The sequence below is a fragment of the Hyaena hyaena genome, unplaced genomic scaffold, assembly GCF_003009895.1.
Source record: "Hyaena hyaena isolate Hyena2069 unplaced genomic scaffold, ASM300989v1 scaffold_17, whole genome shotgun sequence".
NCBI lineage: Eukaryota > Metazoa > Chordata > Mammalia > Carnivora > Hyaenidae > Hyaena > Hyaena hyaena.
Window position 1 is genome coordinate 6,002,891 of NW_024080648.1, and position 26,393 is coordinate 6,029,283.

Genomic DNA, 26,393 nt, shown 5'->3' on the forward strand with positions numbered 1-26,393 from the left:
AGGGAGATTATCCTAGACAATCTGGGTGGGCCTGATCCAATTTAAAAGGCTTCAAGAGCAGGGCTGAAGCTTCTCTTAAGATACTCCACCTACAGACGGCAGCTACATCTCATGCCTGAGAGTTCCAGCCTGCCCTACAGACTCCTGACTTGCCTAGCCAGCCCCCACAATCGTGTAAGCCAATTCCTTGCAGTACACCTCTTAATATCTATCTCCTAGCGGTTCTGTTTCTATGGTTGAACCCTGACTGATGTGACATCTGAGACTTAAACCATCAGAGGAAGGCAGAGTGGAGAGCAGGGTCAGGTGGAAGTGATCTGGGGCAGAGAGTCAGTTTCAAAGGATGAAAGTGTGATTAGAGAAAGAGGAAGTGAAACTTAACATTAAGAAAGAAGTAGGCAGGGGCTGGATCTGGTCCAGAGGTAGGTCACGGAAAGGAGATAGGAAGAAAAATGGAAAAGAATGGGAAGTACAATAATTGGATTAATTTTTAAAAGACGATGTTGGTGGAGGAGCCTGTGTGGCTGTTAAGCATCTCATTTTGGCTCAGGTCATGATCTCAGAGGTTCATGAGTATAGGCCCCTCATTGGGCTCCGTGCTGACAACTCAGAGCCTGGAGCCTGCTTTGGATTGTGTGTCTTCCTCTCCCTCTGCCTCTGCTCTGCTCCTACTCGGTCTCAAAAATTAAAACATTGAAAAAAAATAAAGGATGATTTTAGCGACAGGAGAATGGCTTCAATGAGGGGGTCTTGGAAGGGATGGGGGACACACTGGGAGAGATGGCTGCTGAGACTGCATTAGAGAGGTGGCAGAGTCTTGCCGGTGAATTCTATGCGAATTACATACGGGGAGGTGAGGAAAGTCTAAGATGCCTATTGAGTTTCTAGCTTGAGCAATTTTAAGTGAACGGTGGATCCCTTTACTGAGGCGGAGAGCAAAGCAACAACTGAGGGTAAATCCAAAGCTCTGCCCTGGACGTTTTAGGTTTGATACGACTTTGAGGCATCCACGTGGAGGATGCAGTGAAATAACCAGGTGTGAAGCTCGGTAAAGACGACAGAACTAGAGATATTAACCCGAAAAAGTCAACAGGTAGGAAGGTACTTCTGGGAGTGTTCAGCACACCCAGGACAAGCTGAGCTCACACTGAACGCGAAAGGGCCCAGGCCCTGGGAGGAATCTTAAGGGGCAGAGACGGGAAAGCAGACTGAAAAAGAGTGGTGGGGTATAATGAGGTCATCACGATGTGTGCAGGATTGGACTAAACGGCTGTTTCATATCCGAGTCTATCCATCCCTGGACTGCGCTAAATATACGCCAGGCGCCACGCCAAGGCCACCTCGCACAATCATCCCCTTTCAGGCTGTGGCGAAACCACTAGCCCCGGGAGGCTCCGCCCCTGCGGGCAGGCCTGCCCCGCCCCCTCCCGACCCTGCCAGGCGCTCCAATCGCTTGTAGAGATCATCGCTGGACCCAGGCGGCTGTGTCGATCTCCGCTCCAACTGGAGACAGAGTCCAAACCATGGCGGAGAAGGCTCAAAAGAGGTGAGTCGGCTGTCTGAGAAAAGCCTATTTCTACACTCCGCAGGAGTGGAATCTGCTCCTGGTCGCCAACGGTAGGGACTAAGATGATGTCTTATCCCGGGCGCTCGGCCTGGATGGCTATTAAAGCCCCGCCCTGGCGGCCGCTGAGGGAGGAAACGACGAAGTGGGCATGAAGGAGGATCGGGAAGGGATGAGGAGTCGGTGCCGGGAAGGTTTTTGTTCTTCGACTCCGCCGCCACCCCGCCGTCCTCCTCCCGAACGCGCCTGCGCGGAAGGGGTCTCCGAGAGGCGTTGCGCGGAGAGAATGGCGTCGCCTGCTTCCTCAGGACCCGGAGGGACCCCCTCCCTCACCGCGCCCAGCCCCCAAATTCGGCTGTTTGGTGCGGCTGTCCTCCGAGGGCGGTTTGTGGCAGTATTCTCTGCCGTGCGTCCCGAGGCGCCCACGGTCGTGCTGACCGCACCCCTCTTGCCCGTTCGGCGCATTGTGTGTGTAAACCCATCACTGTCGCTCGTCACAAGGGGGCTGCGCCTGGGCTAGAACAGTGTGAGACCTTCTGCTCGGGTGGCTGAGCTGCTTTGTAAATGTGTGAGGACAGCAGTGGGGGCTCCAACAGCCTTCACTGCTGGGAACAGCTTGGACGGGAGAAATGCTTTAGTTAACGATTTCGGAAAGCAGCGGCGTTGCGCATCCTCTGCTGCCTCTCTTTGAACGGGAAACCGACACACCTTGTTTCTGTTGGAATAAATTACAATTTAGGGTGGTTTTTTTCCCCCCCATTGAGACAGGTAACTAATCTTTTTTCATAAGCTAAAGAGGATCAGCTACTGTGAAAATTGTGTGCAGTATATAGCCGTGTACAGTGGAGATGAAGATATTGCCTTTTTAAAAAGTTTTTTTTTTTTAAAGATTATTTATTTAGAGGTGGGGAGGGGCAGAGAGTGGGAGAGACAATCCCTAGCAGGCTTCGAGCTGCCAGCACAGATCCTGGTGTGGGGCTTGAACTCACAGACTGTGAGGTCGTGACCTGAGCAGAAATCAAAAGTCCCCGCTTAACCCATGGAGCTACCAGGGCTCCCCAGATGGCTTGTTATTTTAATAGCTGCTCAGCTAAGCGTTTCCCCCCAGCTGCCTTACCCTCCCCCCCTCAGCCCCATCATTCGGAGTTGCAGTGGAGTCTACATGGAGATGATTGGATCATGTTTTAGTTGGTCTGGTGATGAATTTAATTATTTTCTGCCTCATGGAGAAGTATGCTGATCGGGACACAAACTCTACTTGGGTCCTCTCCCTTAGGCATAAAACTGGACAGAGGGACCTTGGGAATCACTCTATCCTTACTCTTATCCTAGGACAAGTTATATGTTTGATAATGCTATTTTCATTAAAAAAATATGAGGGAGGCTGAGGGAGTGGAAACTTGGAATGGTAAATAAGGTCTAAAACAAGATGCATTTTATGAAGATTGCATTATTTTAACACACAAACCCACTCTAAAATGAAAAACCTCAGAGGACTAGCATTTACAAATGGTGAGCCATTCAAGGACAGCGTCATTCAGCTCTCACCGGAAAAATATCCAACATGTCAGGAAGTTTCCAAGAAATTTTCAACCAACAGAAAAGAAATGATTGGTATTAGGATAATGATACCCCAGGGACAAACAGCTTCAGGAAATTTCTAGTCTCTGGGCCTCAGTTTCCTCATCCATAAGATGAGAAGGTCAGACCATTTTCTCCTCTCTGTTCCATGTTACTGGAGTTTTTCTTGTATTTGGTAGAAGATTCTTTTTGCTTAGAGCTTTAAAAAACACTTTGTGGTAGGAAGGTTTGTTCACTGAAATTTGTAGAAGAAAAAATTGTGTATGTCTCCTTTTTTTAGTTTTCCCTATCAGGGAAGTTGGTGGGATTTAAGAAGTATATTTTTTATTCTATTAGGGAATACTTAGGGAGATTCTGGAATGTAAATGATGGAGAGACACATGTTAAGGAGTTTGTACTCTGCTGGCTTTCAGAGCTATATTTCTCTTTAATTTTTTATTTCAGGAGCACTTAGTGATTCATCACTTATATACGACACCCAGTGCTCATCCCAGCAAGAGCCCTCCTTTAATGCCCATCACCCATTTAGCCCATCCCTCCTCTCCTCCACCCCCCATCAACCCTCAACTTGTTCTCTGTATTTAAGAGTCTCTTATGGTTTGTCTCCCTTTCTTTATCTTATTTTTTCCTTTCCTTCCCTATGTTCATCTGTTTTGTTTCTTAAGTTCCACATGGGTGAAATCATATGATATTTGTCTTTCTCTGACTGACTTATTTTGCTTAGCATAATACACTCTAGTTCTGTCCATGTTGTTGCAGATGGGAAGATTTTGTTCTTTTTGGTTGCTGAGTAATACTGCATTGTATATATATACCCCGCATCTTTATCCATTCACCAGTCAATGGATGTTGGGCTGTTTCCATAATTTGGCTATTGTCAATAGCGCTGCTGTAAACATTGGGGTGCATGTGCCCCTTCAAAACAGCACTCTTGTATTCTTTGGATAAATACCTAGTAGTACAATAGCTGGGTCATAGAGTAGTTCTGTTTTTAATTTTTTGAGGAACCTCCATACTGTTTTCCGGAGTGGCTGCACCAGTTTGCATTCCCACCAGCAGTGCAAAGGGGTTCCTCTTTTTCTTTATCCTCCCAACATCTGTCGTTGCCTGAGTTGTTAGTTTTAGCCATTCTGACAGGTTTGAGGTGCAGGTGGGAGGTGGTATCTCATTGCAGTTTTGATTTGTATTTCCCTGATGATGAGTGATGTTGAGGATCTGTTAGCCATCTGTATGTCTTTGGAAAAGTGTCTGTCCATGTCTTCACTGGATTATTTGTTTTTTTGGGTGTTGAGTTTTATAAGTTCTTTATAGATTTTGGATAATAACCTTTTATCTGATATGTCATTTGCAAATATCTTCTCCCATTCCACTGGTTGCCTTCTAGTTTTGTTGATTGTTTCCTTTGCCGTGCAGAAGCTTTTTATCTTGATGAGGTCCCAGTAGTTCATTTTTGTTAGAGCTTTATTTCTGATCTAGAACTCTCATGAGCTTTGTGTTTTCACTTTCTTACTGGGTCTTTTTTTTTTTTTTTAATTTTTTAAAATGTTTTATTCATTTCTGGGGGAGAGAGTGAGAGACAGCATGAGCAGGGGAGGGTCAGAAAGAGAGGGGGATACAGAATCTGAAACAGGCTCCAGGCTCTGAGCTGGCTGTCAGCACAAGAGCTGGACACGGGGCTTGACCCCACAAACCGTGAGATCATGACCTGAGCCGAAGTCGGACACTTAACCAACTGAGCCACCCAGGCGCCCCTGTTACTGGGTCTTTCTCCTGAATTTTCTGTGGACCCTCAACCTGAATTAATATAAATTTTAACAAAATAATTTCGCTTTTTCATTGCCTTACTTTTCTATGTACTGATGATTTTCAAGTCTTCAAACAGATATATCAGATATATCAAATATATAAAATATCTAGTAATCATCACACAATCCTTCTTTTTTTTTTCTTTTTTGGAGATCTTCCCATGAAATCTTCTATCATCTTTGCTCTCTGAGGCTGATGCATGGCTGTTGTCCTGATATTTCCCTTTGTCCTAACACACTGGAGCCTCTCTTTCTAGAATCTATCTTGTCTGTTGGCTTACTTTTATTTAGCTTAGTACATCCTTTGGCAGCTTCCTAATAAAGAGTACTTGAGAGAGAATTTTAAGTTTTTGCAAGTCTTTATTCTCTGTCCATACTTGATTGCTAGTTTGGCTGGGTTGATAGCTCTGGTTTGAACATAGTTTTCACTTAGAATTCTGTAGAGATTGTTTTCTGGTCTTCTAGACTCTAGTGTTGATACTGAGGACTCTGATGCCATTCTGATTATTTTAACCCCTGTGTGTGATTTTGTTTTTTGTTTTTTTTTTTTTGTTATGAAAACTTTAAGGATCTTTCCCATAGCATTCAGAAATTTTAAGATAGTATTACTTGGCATGGGCCTTTTGCATTCACATTGTTTTAGAATTGAGATTAATATCCTTTAGTCTGTGGAAATTTTCTTGTACTACTCTTTGTTTTTCCACAAATTCTTTTCTCCTTTTATTTGGATTCTTTTTTTTTTTAACGTTTATTTATTTTTTAGAGAGAAAGACAGAGCATGAGCAGGGGAGGGACAGAGAGAGAGAGAGACACATACAGAATCCGAAGCAGGCTGTCAGCACAGTGCCTGACATGGGGCTTGAACCCATGGACCTGAGCAGAAGTCAGACGCTTAAATGACTGAGCCACCCAGGTGCCCCGAGTTTTATTTGGATTCTATACCTCGTATGTTGGTTCTCTAATTTTCTCACTTTTTCTGCCCTATTTTGAATTTTATTTTATTTTGCATTTTGTTCTACTTTCTGGAAGAGCTCTTTTTTTTTTTTTTTTTTTTTTTTTTTTTTTTTTTTTTTTTTTTTTTTTTTTTTTTTTTTTTTTTTTTTTTTTTAAACGTCACTCCTAGCAATTTCACATTTTGGTTATGTTTTTAATTTTCAGGAGCTCTTTCTTAGAGCTGTACCTTTTTCATAGACTTCTGTCTTGTTTTATGCAGTAGTCTCTTATTTCTCTGAATTATACTTTAAGTTTATGTTTACTACCTGAATTATCAGTGTTTCCTCAGACTATTTTTTTCTCTTTGTTTTGCTTTTTTCCTTTTTAGTTGTAGGCTTTCCTAATTTATCTGATCATCTCTGGCTCTTTCTCCATTAGGAAGGATGAGAACTAAATAGCTGGAAGCTGCAGATATACGCATTAGGTCTCAGCGTGGAGCAAATCAGGCAGAAAGCTGAACTTCTCATTGAAGAACTCGTGTTGTCTGGTAGTTTCTTTAGGAATCCTCATCTATTCCCTTGTTGCCTGAAATTACGCATGAGGATAGGGAGGCACATAGGGGAAGAGGAGATGGTGGGCTCACGGTTGCCCTTCCTGTCATCATCACCTACCTTTGGGCCTGATGTCTTGAGTGCAGTGCTGCAGGGAGGGGCAAACTTTTTCTATAAAAAGGTAATTTTACCTTGTTTTTATTGTTAGGGAGTATATAGTATTCCAGTAAGTTGATGATTATATTTTATTTCATTACTTCTCCCCTTTTATGGTTTCATTAGTCTAAATAACATTGCCAATTTGTGCATATATTTTCCTTCTGTTGAATTCTTGATGCTAGAACTCCAGAAATAGATGTCCTAGGTCAAACATTGTGACTATGTTGATTCCTGATGTATATTGGTACAGTATTTTCTTAGAAGTATCCTGATAATTGTCATCAAAAGTGTCCAAGTGTTTCAGTTAAATTACAGGTGCATCATTTAATAGCCAAAATAAATGGAAAAGCAAAAACACCTCATTACCCTGAACAAACTAATATAAGAAATGGACTGGAGGGGCGCCTGGGTGGCTTAGTCGGTTAAGCGTCCGACTTTCGCTTAGGTCATGATCTCGCGGTTCGTGGGTTCGAGCCCCGCGTCGGGCTCTGTGCTGACTGGCAGCTCGGAGCCTGGAGCCTGTTTCAGTCTGTGACTCCCTCTCTCTCTGACCCTCCCCTGCTCACGCTGTCTGTCTCTCTCTCTCTCTCTCCTAGAAACAAACAAACAAAAAAAAAAAGAAATGGACTGGAATATGATTATGCTGTATATTCCAAGTATTTGCATTTATTTCATAACATAGGCGTTTATTTCTTACTTATATTGAGTTGTGTCATGTTTCTACTAGTACATTATCAAGCATCCTTCATGTAATATGACACAGAACAGTAACAGACAGTGGCCTAGAAATACTATAACCAATGCCATTGTGAATCTGGCATGATAGGGTTATATTTGTGATAGTTGATTATTTGAAGATTGGAAGTAATGAGGGTGTTACTAATGAATAATAATTTTATTCTTGGTTACAAAGGATTATTGCTGAAGCAATGGGAACAATGATTTAAAGAACAACAACAAAAAAATGGTCTTAAAGGGAAACTAGGAGTCTAAAATTCATTAAATGATGCTTAAGAGTTTCAAGAAAGTATTTTTAGGTAAAATAAAGGTAAAGTAGGGGAGGGGATATAAGGATCATGATTTGAGGGAGGCTTTTTTTTAAGGAAATAGGGATAAAGTTTCAACCTAGTTATAGAAATGAATCCAGGACTCCCTGGCACCTGGTGTTGAGAAAATCTTAGCAATCTCTTTTCTGTTTTGTTTTATTATTTATTTATTTATTTATTTATTTATTTATTTAATAGGTAATGTATTTGTGGGATTCAAAATGCAAACATGTTAAAAAATGGGCATGTAAAGAAAAACCTCTTCCATCACCATTGTGTCCTTGCTCTCCAGCTCCTCTCTCAGAAGGCAGTGGATATTATTAGTACCTTATCTGTCCCTCCAGAGATAGTTTGGAAATATTAAAGCAAATAAGATACTCAGCAGTTACACATTAGGACAGCACTATTGGCTGCATCAGTTGTAAATGATGCTCAAAAGTTATATCAGAGAAACTGCATGTGCTAAAGAAAGACTTAAGTATAATTTATTAGAATGGCAATATTGGCAAGCCTGTTACATATAATGAAAACTTGCATTCATCCAAGAAGACAGACTTAAAAAGTGAATGAGGGGCGCCTGGGTGGCTCAATCGGTTAAGCATCCGACTTCAGCTGAGGTCATGATCTCACAGTTGTGGGTTCAAGCCCCATGTCGGGCTCTGGTAGCTCAGAGCCTGGAGCCTGCTTCAGATTCAGTGTTTCCTTCTCTCTCTGTCCCTCTCCTGCTTGCACTCTGTCTCTCCCTCTCTCCAAAATAAATAAGCATTAAAAAATAAAATGAAATAAACATAAAAAAAACAAATGAATCCATCTCACAGTAATATATTTGGAAAGATAAAACCTGGCAGTAACAATTTTTTTTTATCAAAGAAATGTCAAAGAAAAAAAGACATGAAAAACAAATAGAAAGCACTACTGACATTTTTATACTATCTACTATCAGTTAAAAATCATTTTCATACATGAATATTTTTAGAACTTAAATTAATATTGAGTGATCATTGCACTCTACATTTCTGGTTCTTACTGTTTGAAAAACATTTGCTATAGTTTTTGAAAACAAGTTTTTAGAAAACTTATAAATCAAGGTATTAACATTTTAGTCAAGAAAGTTTCAACTGTTTTATACACCAGGCTTTAATAGTTTATTTAAAATGCATAATTGGGGCACCTGGGTGGCTCAGTCAGTTAAGTGTCCAACTTCATCTCAGGTCATGATCTTACTGTTGGTGGGTTCAAGCCCTGTGTCAGGCTCTATGACTCTCTCTGAGCCTGCTTCAGATTCTGTGTCTCCCTCTCTCTGCCCCTTCCCTGCTCGCACTCTGTCTCTCTCTCTGTCTCTCTCTGTCTCTCTCAAAAATAAACATTAAAATTCATAATTCATGGCTTAGAAAAGTAGTTTGATAGGTTTTGTTGATCTTCTAGAAGTAGAACAGGTTAAGGATATTAAACATCATACTAGAAAGTCTTAGGGCAATAAGGCAAGAAAAATAATATGCATACAGATTGGAAAAAAAGAAAAACTCTATTCACAGACAATAAAATTGTCTGTTCATGTGAGAAATCCTAGAGAATCTGCTTGAACTCAGTGGGTTTAGCAAAGTTTCAGGATATAAGGTCAATATGCAAAATTGAATTGTATTTCTGTATACTTGCAGTGAACAACTGGAAATAAAAAATTTTGAAAAATCTAAATAGAATTATAAAGTCAAAATGTCTAAAATGGTATTGTTATTTTATAGAAGCGAGTACACATTAAACCATGAATAATATCATTATTACTAAGAAAAATACTGAGAACAAGTTACCAAATGATTGTCAGTTTAATGGGAAAGTCGTTTGGGACAGTTCTTCACGTCAGCTCATGGCTCAGCTAGGGCAGTGTTCAGCTAGATTTGGCTGTGTCAAACAGGATATCACAGAATATCAAAAAGCATCAATAAATTATTTGGAAGTTAGTAATTTTTGAACAGTTTGCTCTCCAGTTTATATCACTTGATATAAAGTTATTACTTGATTCTATAAGCTAATTACTTAAAGTTTGATACTATAAGCTAATTTATAGTATAAATAGACAATAAATAGGACTGTTTATTAATTTTGAATGTCTACATTGATTTCTATATTAATATTACCTTGCTGGTTGTTAAAGATTTTGAATAGTCATTCTTTTTACAAAAATAATGGTGTATTATATACTGTTCATTTTCTGGCATTTACTTTTTTTAGACTTAATAGAGCTTGGAAATTGTTTCAAATCTTTATATAAAGGATTATTCATTCTTTTTAATGACAGTGTATTAGATTGTGGTGTACCATAGTTTACTAACCTGTCTCTTACTAATGGATATCTAGGTTGTATTCAGCCTTTTGCTGTTTGGAAAAAATGCTGGTGTTTAAAGAATCCAAAGTCTCTTTTCTCAAGCATTTTATTTAATAAGGCATCAGTATGATTTTAGCCTGATGGACAGTATGCCCCCTGAGAAACTTATAGTATATTAAATACCTTACCTTTTTATAATTTCTTTTTTTAAATCAGTTTTTTAAACCTTTTTCTCACTGAAGTGTCTAGATAGCTTCTATAACAATATTTTTTAAACTTACCCATGGTGAATATTACCTTTTTCTTCCTACAGTGTGAAGATTGCTCCTGGAGCAGTTGTATGTGTAGAAAGTGAAATCCGGGGTGATGTAACCATAGGTAAGAAAATCGTTTATTAGTGTTTTTTTTCTTTTCTCAAAAATTTATGTAATTTAATTTATTTCAATCCTCTACAATTAATTAGGTGTTATATATTTGTCTCACTGATGTTCTAATTTTATTGACAAAATAATATATTTCTCCTGTGTTTAATATTTCTAAAAGAATTAAGTGTGATAGGCACTTTAAAAAAATTTTTTTTTAAATGTTTTATTTATTTCTGAGAGAGAGATAGAGGCAGCATGCGTGAGCAGGGGAGGGCAAGAGAGAGGGAGTCACAAAATCCGAAGTCAGGCTTCAGGGTCTGAGCTGGCTTCCGACGCAGGGCTCAAGCCCACAAACCGTGAGATCACGACCTGAGCCGAAGTCGGACGCTTAACTGACTGAGCCACCCAGGTGCCCCAGATAGGCACTTTTTAAAGATTTTATTTTTTAATTTTTAATAAAATATTTATTTTAAGTAATCTCTATACCCAACATGGGGCTCAAACCCATGACCCCAAGATCAAGTCACATGTTCCTCTGAGCCAGCCAGGCATCCCAAGATTTTATTTTTAAGTAATCTCTACACCCAGTGTGGGGCTCAAACTCAAAACCCTGAGATCAAGACTTACATGCTCCAGGGCACCTGGGAGACTTAGTTGGTTAAGCATCCAACTTTGGCTCAGGTCATGATCTTGCAGTTTGTGACTTCGAGCCCGAAGTTGAGTTCTGTACTGACAGCTCAGCCTGCTTCAGATTCTCTGTCCCTCTCTTTCTCCACCCCACACCTGCTTGTGCTCTGTCTCTGTCTTTCAAAAATGAAAAAAAACATTAAAAACAAAAATGGGTCGCATACTCTACCAAGCCAGCCAGGCACCCAGATGGACTCTCTATTTTGAAAACTTCCATCTGATAAAGGAGTGAGGCAATATGATGAAGTTATTCATTTATTTGAGAAATACCTATTGTGTACCTACTATGTGCAGCATGCTAGCACTAGAGACACAGAGACAAACACAGCGGACAAAGGTATTGCCTTCATGGAGCTTATTTACTACGGGGTAGTTAGTAAGAGGGTGGACCATGGAGTCTGACACCTGGGTTAGCATCCTTGTTCTTTACCTGGTGTTTCACTTTGAACATACTACTTATACTTAACATTACCAACCTTCATTTTCCCCATCTGTGTAAATATGTGTATTAGAATTAGGTTCAGCTGCATATAGTGGTGGTTTAAATACACAAAGGTTTATTGTCTTGTATAAGTAAGTCTAGAGGTAGGCATTTCAGGCCTGGTCAGTTGATCGTCCAGGAGCTCCAGCCTTTTAGGCCAGAATGTGATAACTAAAGTACTAAAAGTGATCTTGGATAAGAAAGGGGAGGAGTTGGGGCGCCTGGATGGCTCAATCCATTAAGCATCCGACTTCAGCTCAGGTCATGATCTCACGGTTCATGAGTTCAAACCCCAAGTCGGGCTCTGTGCTGACAGCTTGGAGCCTGGCGCGTGCTTCTGATTCTGTGTCTTTCTCTCCTCTCTGTCCCTCCCCTGCTTACGCTCTGTCTCTGTCTCTCTCTCACACACACACAAATAAGTAAACATTTAAAAAAAAAAAAAGAAAGGGGAGGAGTGGAAACAAAAGGGTGTACCTCCCAGTTGGATCAGCTTCCTTTACATAGTCGTCCTGAAAGTTTCACACATTCTCTCTTTGTACGTCGGATGCCTTGGACTTAATCTCATGGACACAGCTAGCTGCAGGGAAGGCTGGGAGATACAGTCTGAACTGGGTGCATTGCTGCCCCCAATCCAGTGGGATTCAGCTATCAGGAAGAGGGAAGACCGGATATCTAGTGGCAATTAACAGGTTTTGTGACATGCAAAATAGGAGTGCCCACCTTACAGGTTTTCTTTTTTTTTTTTTCTTTTTTTTTTAATGTTTTATTTATTTCTGAGAGAGAGATACAGCGTGAGCAGGGGAGGGTCAGAGAGAGAGAGAGGGAGACACAGAATATGAAGCAGGCTGAAGCCTCTGAGCTGTCAGCACAGAGCCCAACGCAGGGCTCGAACCCACAAACTGTTTGATCATGACCTGAGCCGAAGTCAGATGCTTAACCGACTGACCACCCAGGTGCCCCACAACACAGATTTTTAGCATAAGAAGTGGTCATAATTTTTAAACTAGTGATTTGAAGTTTATCATTCAGTGGATCTAAATTAATATTTTTATGCTTACTTTTGACCTAGTTTTTTAAAACAAGAAAATTTGCTCACTTTACAGAAACATCTCAATTTTTAAAATTAAGGAAAAGATTCAGAAGTGATATATTTATCCAGTGTTCAGTCTTTTATAATTCTTATCTCATTTTCATTATGTGTGTTTCTTACCATTTTGTTTGGTTTGTTGTTTGTGTTTAAGTATATCTATAAGAATGGAAAAATTCCAGAATCAGTATTGAGATAGCCATTTCTATCATTGTTCTATTTGGTATACGATATCCTTAATCTTCTGACTGCTATTAATTCACTTCTCTGATGCAATACATCAGATTAAACAGCACCAGGGAGATCTGAAGTTAAGTCACATGGGAGAGTAGAGATAAGTTATCTGATTAAAACTCACTCTCCCCACCATTATTTTTTTCCCCAATTTATGGCTTTTGTCTTTTGTTGTTTTTGCTTAATTTATCAGACTAAAGTCTTTTTCTGTTATATTATGGACATAGAGATTTGAACACCAATATGCCCCGGTTTCTCAGTAAGTAGCAATAAACTTAAGTGTAGTTGAATTAATAGATTTTTCAGGATGTTATGCATAACTTTCCATCCCCTAGTTGGATATACTGTTACCAAATTATTCCATTCTGAAATATTTCAGAAAGGAAGTAATTTTTTCCTTCTCTATGTTTCAGTAGTGTAGTAGAACTTTAAACCTGATCTGTTCTCCTAGAAAGTCAGGTATTTGGTTTATCAAAGAAACTAGTCTGAAGCTTTGAAGCATTGTAGTTAAGCAGAAACCCTAGGACTGGAGGCGCTGCTGGAGCCTGACCCCTTTCATTAGAGGCTGCCAGGAAACAGACCTTGGGAAAAATAACAGCTCTCTTGTTAATTACAGTGTGGGTAAACAAGGTTTCATAGCATCCAGCCTGTTTTTAATCAGGCTGCCTTGATTCCTGGGCCACCATTATTTCCTTACATTTTGTTTTGAAAGCTGAAAAGCATTTCAGAAAGTTACTTCTGAGCCCCTTTTCTGTAGTCCCATTATAGGGTGAAAGTCAGTCTCCCGGTCTTAGGACAGGGCTTGGTTGGGACATGGTACTAGGTAGGAAGGCAGGACTCCACCCAGCGGGAAACTGAGACGGAAGCCCTTTGTCCCATTTATTCTGTCTTTCTCTCCATTAGAGTTTTTAACAGATCAAAAGCTCCCCTTTACTGTGGAAATCTTTCTTAATAAGGCAGAACAGTGGCTTTGACTTGAAATTCATCAAACATAAAGCATTTCTTACAGGTACTTAAGCTTACAGGTCAAAGGAATTGTTTTAACTTTCCAAAGAGCACTTGTGGCTTTTTGAACTATTTATTGACATATGAAAATGTACACAAAGATAGCTTCCTGTGGCAAAGACAGACAGGAAAAATGTCCTTTACCAAACGAGGGGAATGGAAATTTGATGCAAGGAATGCCTTTCTGGCTGTGTTGCATCAAGCCCCGCCAACCATTTAGAAAAATAATTCATCAGCCAATAAGGCAACTCCAACTCTAGACACATTTATCCAAACAAGGAGATAAGCCAAATAGGATTTCAGCACATTTGGTAAGAAAATATACAAAGTACCCTGCCAGTAAGAACTCCAAGAAAGTTTACAACAGCCTTTAAAAAAAAAAAAAAAAAAAAAGACTTTCTATGGCGACAGATTTCTATTTTTAAAGCATTTTAACCTCAAGACCCTTAAACTTGGTTTGAAATCAGACCCATTCTAGGTAAAAGTGCTTCTTACATGTAGAAGAGGGTGGAGCAGTCTGGGCCTACCCTTCAGTGCACTGTGGCTGCCCGGCCTTGGAATACCACTCGGATTCCTGGGCCTGTTCGTGCCAACCTCCAGCACAAAACTGTGCAGACGCAAAGCCCACACTGTGCAGATTACACACCTGAGTCAGAATGTCCCTGTAGCAAGTTCTAGAAACCAAAATCTTAGTAGTCACATATACTGAAGTACATGTATACTAACCCCACCTATTCTGTACGAGAGATTTAGGGGAACTGTTTAGTTTATTATCAGCTATGACTTTTGTTGTTACACTACAATTCAGCGTTGATCCTTCGAGTTATTTCAGGCCTGAAACACAAGGACTTGTAGTTTGGCAGTGCTGCCACCAGGTGGAGGTGGCATCTCGTGTAAGCTGGTGACCCTGCATTATATCCCAAGGGCCCTCGGATATATAATCAGATTTCCAGTTATCTTCTTGCTGACTTCTTAATTATGATAAAAATGATAACAATAATAAAACACCTGCTTAAAATAGCTCAGGCATTAGGGGCAGCTGGGTGGCTCGGTCGGTTTAGCATCTGACTTCAGCTCAGGTCACGATCTTGGGGTTGGGAAGTTCAAGCCCTGCATCAGGCTCTGTGCTGACAGCTCAGTGCCTGGAGCCTGCTTTGGATTCTGTCTCCCTCTCTGCTCCTCCCCTGCTCGTGCTCTGTCTTTGTCTTTTGAAAATAAATAAACATTAAAAAAATTGCTCAGGCATTATATTTAAAAATTCTGTAAGACATGGCACTTGGGTTTAGTTTCATTTTTTAAAATTTGTGTTTGTAAAATTAACATATATTAGATCATTTTTGAAAGGGAAAAATGAAGATATCAATTATTTTCAGAGCTACTTCAGAGGAAATTTTAAAGAAAGGTTTCAGTGATAACCTTGTCATGCTCGTCCATTCTCGGTAACTTCTTTTAAGTCTGCCTGTCGTCCAAGCCGCAGCTAAGGACCAGCAGAACACCTCGTGCCTCTGGCTTCTTATCTATGAGCCGCGGCAGATGATCTGCTTTCTTTCACAGCCTGGTGATCTCTTCCCTAAGATTTTCATGCTAGTATAGAAAATCCCTTTATTCATTTCTTTTACTATCTTAAAGTAGTATGTGAATTTACCCCCACTGGTTAAAAGGAGTTACCACCCTAATAACCTGAGTGGAGGAGAGGAGTTTTTCTGTTTCTCAGACCAGAAGGAGTTGTTTTGCTTATTGATAGTTATTTGTTAGCTCATAGTGACAGAGAGCGATGAGCTTCCCATTTTTAACACCTATGGGCCAGGTCCTGCGATCTCCTTTTCAGACCTTATTTCGTGTAATCCACACTTCAACACAACAATAGGTTATTCTGGATCTCATCTTTTTACAGATGAGAGAACAGGCATTTGAGAGATTAAGCATATAGCCTTTAAGTGGTAGAGGGCAGAATGTACACTTTCTAGACAAGGAATGGGGTGCTGGCAGGGGCTTTAATTACAGAGAACCTAAAATAGAATGATTTGTCCCTTTTATCACAGAACATTTTTAAGTTAAGTGCAAATCTAGTATCATGCAAACTATAGATGTAAATTGGTTCACACAGCTGAAAGACCTGTAAGAAATTTCTCATTTCAGAGGATTCAAGTGTTTGTTTCAGTATCATTTAGCACCTCTCCCTCAAAAGTGATAACATCTAATTGCCCATCAGTAAGGGCTTGTTATGTTAATATGATATGAAGTACTATTCAGCCATTGAAAAGAAGAGCTAGCTAAATGTACTTTTATGGAAAAATCACCGTGACTTTTTAGGTGAATTAAGCAAATTGCAGAATAATAAGTACTATTCCTTGATTGATTGATGTATTTAAAAAACTTTTTTTAAATGTTTTATTTATTTCTGAGAGAGAGAAACAGGGTGAGCAGGACAGGGTCAGAGAGAGAGGGAGACATGGAATCTGAAGCAGGCTCCAGGTTCTGAGCTAGCTGTCAGCACAGAGCCCGATGCGGGGCTCAAACCCAGAAACCGTGAGATCATGACCTGAGCCGAAGTTGGACTCCTAACCGACTGAGCCACCCAGTAGCCACCCCTACTATTCCTTGATTTAAAAAAAATCAACTACGTGCTTATAATTCATATTTTTCCACCTTTAAATTATATTCTATTTTTTTTTTTAACTTCATGGTGAAATATATTTAATATACAGTGATATTTATAGGTCTGAAGTGTACGGTGGAACTTAAGTCTGGAATAATATACCCTAAACTTTTAAGAATAATTACCTCTGGGAATAGGATTAGCATAAAGAGAGGATCTTTCACTTTTGCTTTGTTTGAATTTTTATAATGAGCATGTATTACCTTTGTAAATGTGTGTATTTTTTAACAGAAAAAAGGTACACATGTTCACAGTCATCTTCCCAGAGATTCAAGAGATCCCATCTTCTATCCTGAATAGGAGAATTTGCCAGAGCAATTTTACTTGGGCAGCTGAGGATTTGGGGAGCCAGAGGTGATAGAAATAACAAAGCCCCTCTCATGTTACTTCTCAGACTGTGCGTCTTTTGACTGTGCATCCTGTCTTGGGCCCCACCCTCCTTATCAATGCCCAGCTCTTCATTGTTAGGGGGGAAAAATTAAAGCTACACTGAGGTTCCTTCCAATTTTCTGGGCACCAGGAACACCTCCTTATTTAATACATTTGTGTGTGAGTGTTAAGTATTTCCAGTTTTCAAGATCAACAAAACAGAAAAGCAAGCTCAAAAGGGCAAAAGTAGCTAGTATTTCTTTTTGTTTCCCTCTAACGTGTAGCACTGTATCTTGCCTGTCCTATGCAGATAATGATTATTGAATAAATTAATTTACACAATTGAGTACTGAATTACATGGACAGTGGCATCTTCCTGACCACCTCCCCACCTCTTGTCAACACTTCTGCCCACCCTGTCTTACTTTCAGAGTCGGTTACTTCATGTCCACTTATTTACCAATAAAAATAGCCATGGCATTGGCGGTGGGGGTGGGGCTAGTGTTACAGGGAGTGGTGAAAATGAGGTTATATTTTCTTAGGAGTGGTTTCATTATCACCAAAATGCTAGGCCTTTGGGAAATTAAGAAGCAGGGGCGGGAATGTGTTAGCACTCCAGAAGTATGTCCCTGTTTAAGCAGTGCAGGGCCGCCTCCACCCGCTGGTGAAATGGATGTGGTAAGACCCCTTCCTGCTCCTTTCAATTTGAGGTAGGAGGCATCCCCTCAGTCTGCCTATATCAGTGTCTTTGGTTCCAGTAATTACATTTGCTCCTTCCACCGCCTCCCTGTAACCTTTTACAACCTTTCACTGGTTAAAATCATATTCTAGACCAGACACAACAGTATCTCTGCCTCCTTCCAGTGGTTAGGCTTGGTGTTGGGATGGTAACACAGTAACAAAGATAAGGTTAGTTTCCATGTTTCTTGTCTCCCGTTCCACCCATATTTCCTCTTAGCCACTTAATAGGAAGACTAACTCTGTAGTACACTAGCGTGAGAAAGTGTGAATGTGGCTCACTTGCATGAGAAAGCCCAACATTGTAAGCGAAGAGCCTTACTTGTATGAGAGAAAGCAAGGAAGGGAATTAATGTTCTTGCCAACAGTGTGCCAGAATACCGTGTCTACGAACATTATCTCGTCTAACCCTTACAGCGCCTCTGTAAGATGGTATTCTCCCCACCCCCATTTCACTGCTGAGATAACAGAGGCTTCCAAACAGCTGGTTAGCCAGGGCTGTCTGGCTCCACAGCTTGTCCTGTCTCCGCTCACCTTGCCTTGAGATTTGGCACTAGCTACAATTGATAACAGCTGAGGAGATAACATTTGTAAAGTGCACCTAGTGTGGTGCCTGGCACGTACTTTACAAAATGTTCCTCCCAGTAGCCTCACGACCCCCCCCCCCGTCACCTCCCCTCCCATTGGAACATAACCTCCACCAATAATTTCTTGTCACTGTATTTTTAACAGGACCTAGGACAGTGATCCACCCTAAAGCACGGATTATTGCAGAAGCCGGACCAATAGTAATTGGTGAAGGTAACCTGATAGAAGAACAGGCGCTTATCATAAATGCGTGAGTAAGATACTTACAGATACCCTGAACTAAGTACCGCAGATTGTGTTTTTATTAATTCAGCTATCTATAGGAACTTTTACAGTAGACATCTGGAAAGGCTACTATTTTAGTACTAGAGAAACAAGAAGGATCTTTTCACAGGTGGTTAGTAAATGAAGAAACCAGAGACCAGATGGGTGAAGGTGAGATAACTCGTTGGTGGCTGACTAGAATAATCTCCTCCCCTCAGTCTGGGAATCTTCCCCTTACATATCACGACCTCCTCTGTGCAGCAATCAAACGTTTCCTGACTCCAGCGACCAAGTGCTGTGCCAACCACCCTGAAGAGAGTCTTCTGGTTGGATTTCTCAGTTCTGGCTGAATTGTTACTACTCCTCCCCAGACACATGCACTTAACTCTGATACATGTTTTCATATGCTTTGAGGGGGTAGCACCCAGAATTATATTTGAAAATTTGGGGCTCTTAGGGGCAATTTTTAACTTTAAAGAGTAAAAAAAAATAATAAAATATTAGAACATGTACATGATCTTAGTGAGCTAGACTATAATACCTATGAAATTCCCATAAGCATTTATAAAGCTTTCTAGATAAAATTTTGGCAGGAAATTCAAGCTTATACCTAATTTATAGCAACAATGTATGGAATTTGTAAGAAAGACCTTGGGAAAATATTTAACTGTGATAAAGAGATTGATTTGTCTTAACACTTACTTAGGATTTGGGAGTTTCTTACTATATTAAGCAGTTTCTTTTTAAAATCTATTTTGGCACCTTTATTTTAAGTCAGTTAATAACAGCTATATTCTGCAGTAAATCAGCTGTCAGAGATAAAGCACCATTTAAAAAATGGCTTCCTCCTAGACCACAAACATTTTATGTTCCAAATATGTCAGACTACCTAAGAGCATATAAAATAATTATTTTATGTGAATATCTGTTTACATTTCACAATCTTGAATGGTTATTAAGAATGGAAATTTTTTAAGCCAGGCATGATTTTGATTCCAGTTTAATAAGCTAAAGATTGTAGCCAAAGGCCCCCTGGGCAATTAGCTTTAAAAATAAGCAAAGGAAAAAATAAAAATAAGAAAATAAAATAAAAATTGGCAAAGGAAGGCTGACCTTCTGTATCTAGCTGTGACTTCTTTGTCTTTTAGTAGTTGTTTTTCAACTCAGAATCAAGTCTTCTGCATAGCCGATAAATAATTCCCTTGGATTAAGACATTACTTATGTAGTAACATATTTTAAGCTTAATGGAGATAAAATTTACAGAATGAACCCAAATTCCAAAACAAGAGAAATGTTTATTGCATTATTGACTTTGATGATTTGTCTCTTATTACAGTCACCCTGATAATATCACCCCTGATACTGAAGATCCAGAACCAAAACCTATGATCATTGGCACCAATAATGTGTTTGAAGTTGGCTGTTGTATCCTTTACAGTGATTTAAAGTAAAACTTCTTCCCAGCTGCTCTTAGTATCCAAAATCTATTCCATAGAAACTGTCATATTTTACCTGTCAAATATATCAAGTTTATTTTTAAAAAAGTTTTTTTTAATGTTTATTTATCTTTGAGAGAGACAGAACATGATCTGGGGAGGGGCAGAGAGAGAGGGAGACACAGAATCTGAAGCAGGCTCCAGGCTCTGAGCTGTCAGCACAGAGCCCAATACTGGGCTTGAAATCACAAACCGTGAGATCATGACCTGAGCTGAAGTCGGATGCTTAACCACTGAGCTACCCAGGAGCCCCTATATCAAGTATATTATAACATGCGTGCGCGCGCGCACACACACACACACACACACACACACTGCTCCTGTTGCTACAGCTTGTTCACAGGTAGCAATGACTGAGTGACAGCAGACTCAGAAATGGAAGAATCCTGGCTTTTGTCCTGATTTAAGAACCGCAGCTCTATCCATTTGATTCCTATATAGTTTAGGTTAACAGTATGTTGTCTGATGCAAAAAATGGTGAAAGGGGATAGGAATATTTTTCTTTTTTATAAGTTTATTTTATTTATTTATTTAGAGGGGAGGGAGAGGCAGAGAGAGGGAGAGAGAAAATCCCAAGCTGACAGCGAAGCCTGATGTCAGGGCTTGAGCTGACAAACCATGAGATCATGACCTGGGCTGGAATCAAGAGTCAAACACTTAACCAACTGAGCCATCCAGGCACCCCTGGAAATATTTCATTCTTTGTGTTTTTTTTTTTTCCCCCCAGAATGCCACTAGTTCTTTCCTTGATTTTTGTACTCTAAAAAGCTAGTAAAATCTTTTCATGTTGTCAGCAAAACATAATTTTATGATAGAGAAACTTAGAGGGGAAAAAAAATCTAAATATTTAGCATATTCAGGTAAATTAAGCTACAAGCACAAAATGGACTATTAAGATCATTAAACAGCCATTTTAAATTATGTTTTTAAAGATTTTAATGGTATGGAACAATGAGTGCAAATTTAATTGAACCAAATAAAGTCAGCTGTAAAAGTTTATACAGTTTGAGTCCCAGTTATATAAAGGGAATTATATGTATTTATATAAAGATATATCAAACTGTTAACAGTGTTATCTTTAAGCAATTGTGTGGTAAATTTAATTTTCCTCAGACAGTCGTGAAAATACATTACTCATAGAATTGGGGTAAAAGATGCTCATTTCCTTAAGAAACATAGAAGGCAACTTATATCTACTTAGAGATACTTAGATTTAAAGATTAAAACTTTACTTGCAGGCTGCCCTGAGCAAGGAGTATCTGAGCCTGTAGGGCCCTGCCCCATGCTTCTACCTTCTGTCCCAGAGCAGAATAGGATATAGTGAATTGGTAGAGGAAAAAGATGAACATATTTACAGTGTTTACTTAACTCTGGCTTACAGATTCCCAAGCCATGAAAATGGGAGATAATAATGTTATTGAATCAAAAGGTAAGCTATATTCAGAATTTTATTGTGAAAAGTGATTACCTCCTTTCTCTGTGTGGTGTCCTGGAAAGCAACCCGTGGCAAAGTGGAAGGAAGCCATGATTGAAAGTGGACTAAAACAGTTAGGAGACCAATTCTTTTCCTTTAAGGAACCTAATAATGTGTTTAATACATTGAACTAAAAATTCAGCTGTGTACATTTAAGTTGGGATTGGATTAAACCATAACATTCAGATGAAAGATTTGAAAAAGATTTCTGCTAAGTACTAGTGTCAGTGATAATTTAGTTGATGAATATAATTGCAGAATTAAAGAAAAAAAATCATTTTCTGTAACAGTTTGCTTCCTTTAATTTCAGGACTACTTTACCTAGCCAGTCAGGAACAAATATAAGCAACTTACCATAAGCGGAGCTGGGCGGGAGGTCATGTGAAGTCACCACACTACCGGAAAGCCTCCAAGAGGCTGTCTCACCAAAGTCCAGAAAGAACCTGAACAAAGAGATGTCTTTAGAATAATGATTTATCTTTGTTGGTCTTAATTGACATGAAAGAAAATGCTTCCTTTTTTAAATACTAAAATTAGACTTTTTGTTAATCTACTTAATGGGTTTTTATTTTAATTTGGATAACCAATTATTATCATTATTTATTTATTTATTTTTACAAATAGTTTATTGTCAAGTTGGTTTCCATATAACACCCAGTGCTCATCCCCACAAGTGCCCTCCTCCATGCCCATCACCTCTCTCCCCCGCCATACCCATCAGTCCTCAGTTTGTTCTCAGCATTCAAGAGTCTCTCATGGTTTGCCTCTCTGCCTCTCCCCCACTATTTCCCCCCCTTCTTCTCCCCCATGGTCCTCCATTAAGTTCCTCCTAATCCTCCTATACATGCAAACATGATATTTGTCCTTCTCTGCCTGACTGTTTCACTCAGCATAACACCCTCAAGGTCCATCCATGTTGCTACACATGGCCAGATTTCATTCTTTCTCATTGCCATATCATTGTTATTTTTTACTTATTATATACTTACTATGTGTCAAAGCTGGGCTCAGCACTTTCCGTTTAATATCTCATTATTCCTTACAACAGGTCATAGGTAGGTTGATCTTTCCATTTCACAGATAAGCTTCTCAGAATTTATAGTGACTTGTCTAAGGTCACACAACTAGTCAGCAGCAGAGCTCTGTGTTTAATCCATCTAATACTGGTCTGGTGCCTGCTTCTATGCTTTACAAACTCTGAACTGAAGTATTTTCTTTAATTTTTTTTCTTAAGGCTAGTTTGTATACTTAAGATATTTTGGAAAAATAATATTCTAATCGTTTGTCTTAAATTGCACTTCTTTTTATGTTTTACTGCAGCATATGTGGGGAGAAACGTAATCTTGACAAGTGGTTGCATCATCGGGGCTTGCTGTAACCTGAATACATTTGAGGTCATCCCTGAGAATACAGTGATCTATGGTGCAGACTGCCTTCGTCGGGTGCAGACTGAGCGACCACAGGTACTGGAACTTGTCTTTAAAAAGGAGTTCTTTCTAAAAGAAACAAAGAAAAACTTAAATACAGAGAACAAACTGGTGGTTGCCACAGGGGAGGTGGGTAGGGGAGATGGGCGAAACAGATCAAGAGGATTAAGACATAACAAACTTCCAGTTACAAAATACATAAGTCACAGAGATGAAAAGTACAGCACAGGGAATATAGTCAGTAAATTGTAATAATGTATGGTTGTGGTGGTGACTACATTTATCATGGTGAGCACCAAGCAATGTATAGAATTGTTGAATCAATATGTTGTACAGTTGAAACTAATATAACACTTGAAGTATGTTAATTATACTTTAATTTAAAAAAATTTCTTTCTAGCGCTACTAATTTCAGAAAAATACCACATAATTGTTTTAATGGGGCAGCAACTTTGCCATTTAAAGAGCAAATGAGAGGGGTGCCTGGGTGGCCTAGCTGGTGAAGTGTCTGACTCTTGACTTCGTCTCAGGGAATGCGCTGAGCTTGGAGCCTGCTTGGGATTTTCTCTTTCTCTCTTTCTCTCTCTCTCTCTGCCTGCTCCTCCCTCTTCTCAAAATAAGTAAATAAACATTAAAAAATAAGAAGAAGAAGCAAATTAGGGGTGCCTTGGTAGCTCAGGTGGTTAAGCCCCTGACTCTTGACATCCACTCAGGTCGTGATCTCATGGTTTGTTATTTCAAGCCCTGTGTTGGGGTCTGCACTGACAGCATGGAGTCGGCTTGGGGTTCTCTCTGTCCTACTCTTTCCCCCTCCCTCTTTCTGGTTCAAAATAAATAAACTTAAATAAAAAGCAAATGATTAAAATCAGAGAAACCTTCCTAAAACTAGAATTTATTCAGTCTTTAAGTTATTGTCAAAAATATGTACAAAGATGACAATGACAAATTGATAATGAGAAAAGAAAATCCAGAGATGTTACTTGTGATCTTGTATATTTTCACTGAAGATGTATCACCAAACTTTATAAACTGTTGATTCACTCTTAAAATATCAATCCTCAAGGATAAGGAATGATCCTACCAAATTGATACTGGCCACCCAACTTTGGTCTGTTAGTTTACCATCATAGTTGACTTGAAAATAAACACAGTTTGTAAATATGTAAGTGTGTTTTGATATTTTCCTGGTTTATGAGAAAGTACCTCCTTCTACTAAGAACCAAGAATAATTAAGCATGTGTATTTAGAGTTTCATATAGGAGGTAGAGCATTTGTGGCTTCCTTGGGACAGAAGACATTCTTTTTTATTTTTAATTTTTTATTTCTGAGAGAGAGAGAGAGAGCAGGGGAGGGGCAGAAAGAGGGAGACACAGAATCTGAAACAGCCTCCAGGCTCTGAGCTAGCTGTCAGCACAGAGCCCAACGCAGGGCTTGAACCCATGAACCGTGAGATCATGACCTGAGCTGAAGTCGGACACTCAACCAACTGAGCCACCCAACCGCTCCTGGACAGAAGACATTTTGGTTGAAGTTTTGAACCTTATTGCTTGGTACACAATATATTCTTTAGTTAGCCAGCCTCTTTCCCCTCCTCCAAAAGAAAATATTTTTCAAGGCATCTATCATTTTGCATCTGATTCTTAGCCATATTTTATCAGATGTTGAAACTCCAGCTCTCTTTGGTTTATTCTGTTTCTGTAATGTTTGGCTTTTATTATTATTATATGCAAATAAATATTACTTTGATAGACGAAAAAGGCAGTAAAACAAACCAGGGTTTTTTTCACTATTTTTCTGCATAACAGCAAAAATGATTAAAGAGGAAGAAAAGAAACTGGAGTTGGGTTAAAGGAGACTAGAACTGAGTAAGAATACCTGAAGTTTAATACAGTTTTCCACATCTCACTGATCACAGTCCTTATTAAAGAACTTATTGAATCCAGTGTCTGGGGCAAAGACTTAATCATCCCTATTTGTCACAAGTACCCCTAGTGAGTTTTGCAACAAGGAAAGTTTGGGAAGTTTGGGCAGTGCTGACTAGTGAAGAGCCGGCGAGGAGTGCAGTGGTGTGATTGTAGGGCCCATGGAAAACTGTGCGTTCCAAGAATTCTAATTAGGTTGTTATCTGTGATTAGAACTTTTTAACTTTTTCAAGGCCAGGGTAAAGTCTACAAAAGCAGGGTTGAAAACTGAGTCATGTAAATTTTTTTTTTAAAGTTTATTTAGAGAGAGTGCAAGTTTGAGCAAGGAAGGAGCAGAGAAAAAGGGAGAGAGAGAAACCCAAGCAGGCTCCTTGCCATCAGCACAGCCGTGGGATCATGACCTGAGCAGAAATCCAGTGTCAGACACTGAACCAACTGAGCCACCCAGGCACCCTTTATGTATATTTTTATATGTAAAATATTTTGGCTTTTTCATATTTCCAAACTTAGTGTATATTCATTGTAAATTAAAAAAACAAAACAAAACTCCACAAAAAGCAGAAATCAGCTAGTGAAAATCACCTATATTTCCCTGACCTAGTGGTAATTATTTCTGCCTGGTACTCTTGCTTTCTGTTTGTCAGTTTTTAATTCTCTTATCTTTTTAGCCCCAGACACTACAGCTGGATTTCCTGATGAAAATCTTGCCAAACTACCACCACCTAAAGAAGACTATGAAAGGAAGCTCAACTCCAGTTAAGAACTAAGAACAATATATGACATCAAGTTAACAGTTTGTCTTTGACCACTGTCTTTTGAAAGAGCCACACTGTTTATGTGCTCTTAGCAATTCATAGACTAATACATGTTGACTTTATTTTATAAAATTGAGTCAGAGACGAAAGTAATGGATTTTCATTGTAACTGTCCTCTGTAACATAATTATTTTCCTATATCCTTGCTCCTTTTCTGAGTATTTACAGGTTTGGTTTATTTTTCTTTTGTCATATAAAATGTTGGCCGTGATTTTAGTTGTATAAAAGACTCCTTGTGATAAGAAAGGGCATATTCTTATGTATTTATATTCTAGCATATACTGTACTAAATAAAAATGCTAGTGACGGGACTTTTAGTGAACATACTTTGATCACGTTTTCTGTTTGTGTTAACTTTGCCAAAATAGCTCTTCTAATTTTTATTGCGTACTAGCCATATTAAAGCTAACATGTTTATCTTTTCCTTTTGTGGCTTTAGAGCTATTTAAAATTTCAGGTGAAATTTCAGCAGCTGTTGAATTCATTTGACTTCATCTTGCTTCCAAGAAAAAATTTATTTTCAGTTTAGTTAAACAAGTACTAGAAAAAGATGTATTCAGTAGCATACAAACAAAATCACAATGATCTCTGATGAAAATGACAAGTAAATAACCATTAAGTAGTCCTGAGTTTCTGAGGATAATAAAACTAAAAGATTTTGATATATTTATAAATGTATGAAGTTACTTTGACACATTACTAATGACTATTGATCTTATTATTTATCTACTTACATAATGGCAACATATTGAGGATTTTATTGTAATCCTAAGTTTTTTTAATAATTCAAATGTGTACATTTGATGAAACATACTTTTT

At 39.1% G+C, this 26,393-nt stretch overlaps 1 protein-coding gene across 1 annotated transcript; it reads left to right on the forward strand.

Annotated features, from left to right (window-relative positions):
* The first annotated feature begins 1,466 nt into the window (after positions 1–1,466).
* Positions 1,467–25,694, forward strand: DCTN6 (dynactin subunit 6). The gene is made up of 7 exons (XM_039220488.1): positions 1,467–1,546; positions 10,276–10,340; positions 18,320–18,425; positions 19,777–19,865; positions 21,318–21,365; positions 22,731–22,873; positions 25,428–25,694. The coding sequence occupies exons 1-7, from the start codon at positions 1,524–1,526 to the stop codon at positions 25,524–25,526; spliced, it is 573 nt and encodes a 190-aa protein (XP_039076419.1). The 5' UTR covers positions 1,467–1,523; the 3' UTR covers positions 25,527–25,694.
* Positions 25,695–26,393: the final 699 nt, after the last annotated feature.

Excerpts from the sequence above, each read along its gene's own strand:
- DCTN6 (XM_039220488.1), top strand. The coding sequence starts at position 1,524 with ATGGCGGAGAAGGCTCAAAAGAG. Across the intron at positions 10,341-18,319 it reads CCGGGGTGATGTAACCATAG|GACCTAGGACAGTGATCCAC; the intron begins GTAAGAAAATCG and ends TATTTTTAACAG. Across the intron at positions 19,866-21,317 it reads TGTGTTTGAAGTTGGCTGTT|ATTCCCAAGCCATGAAAATG; the intron begins GTATCCTTTACA and ends TCTGGCTTACAG.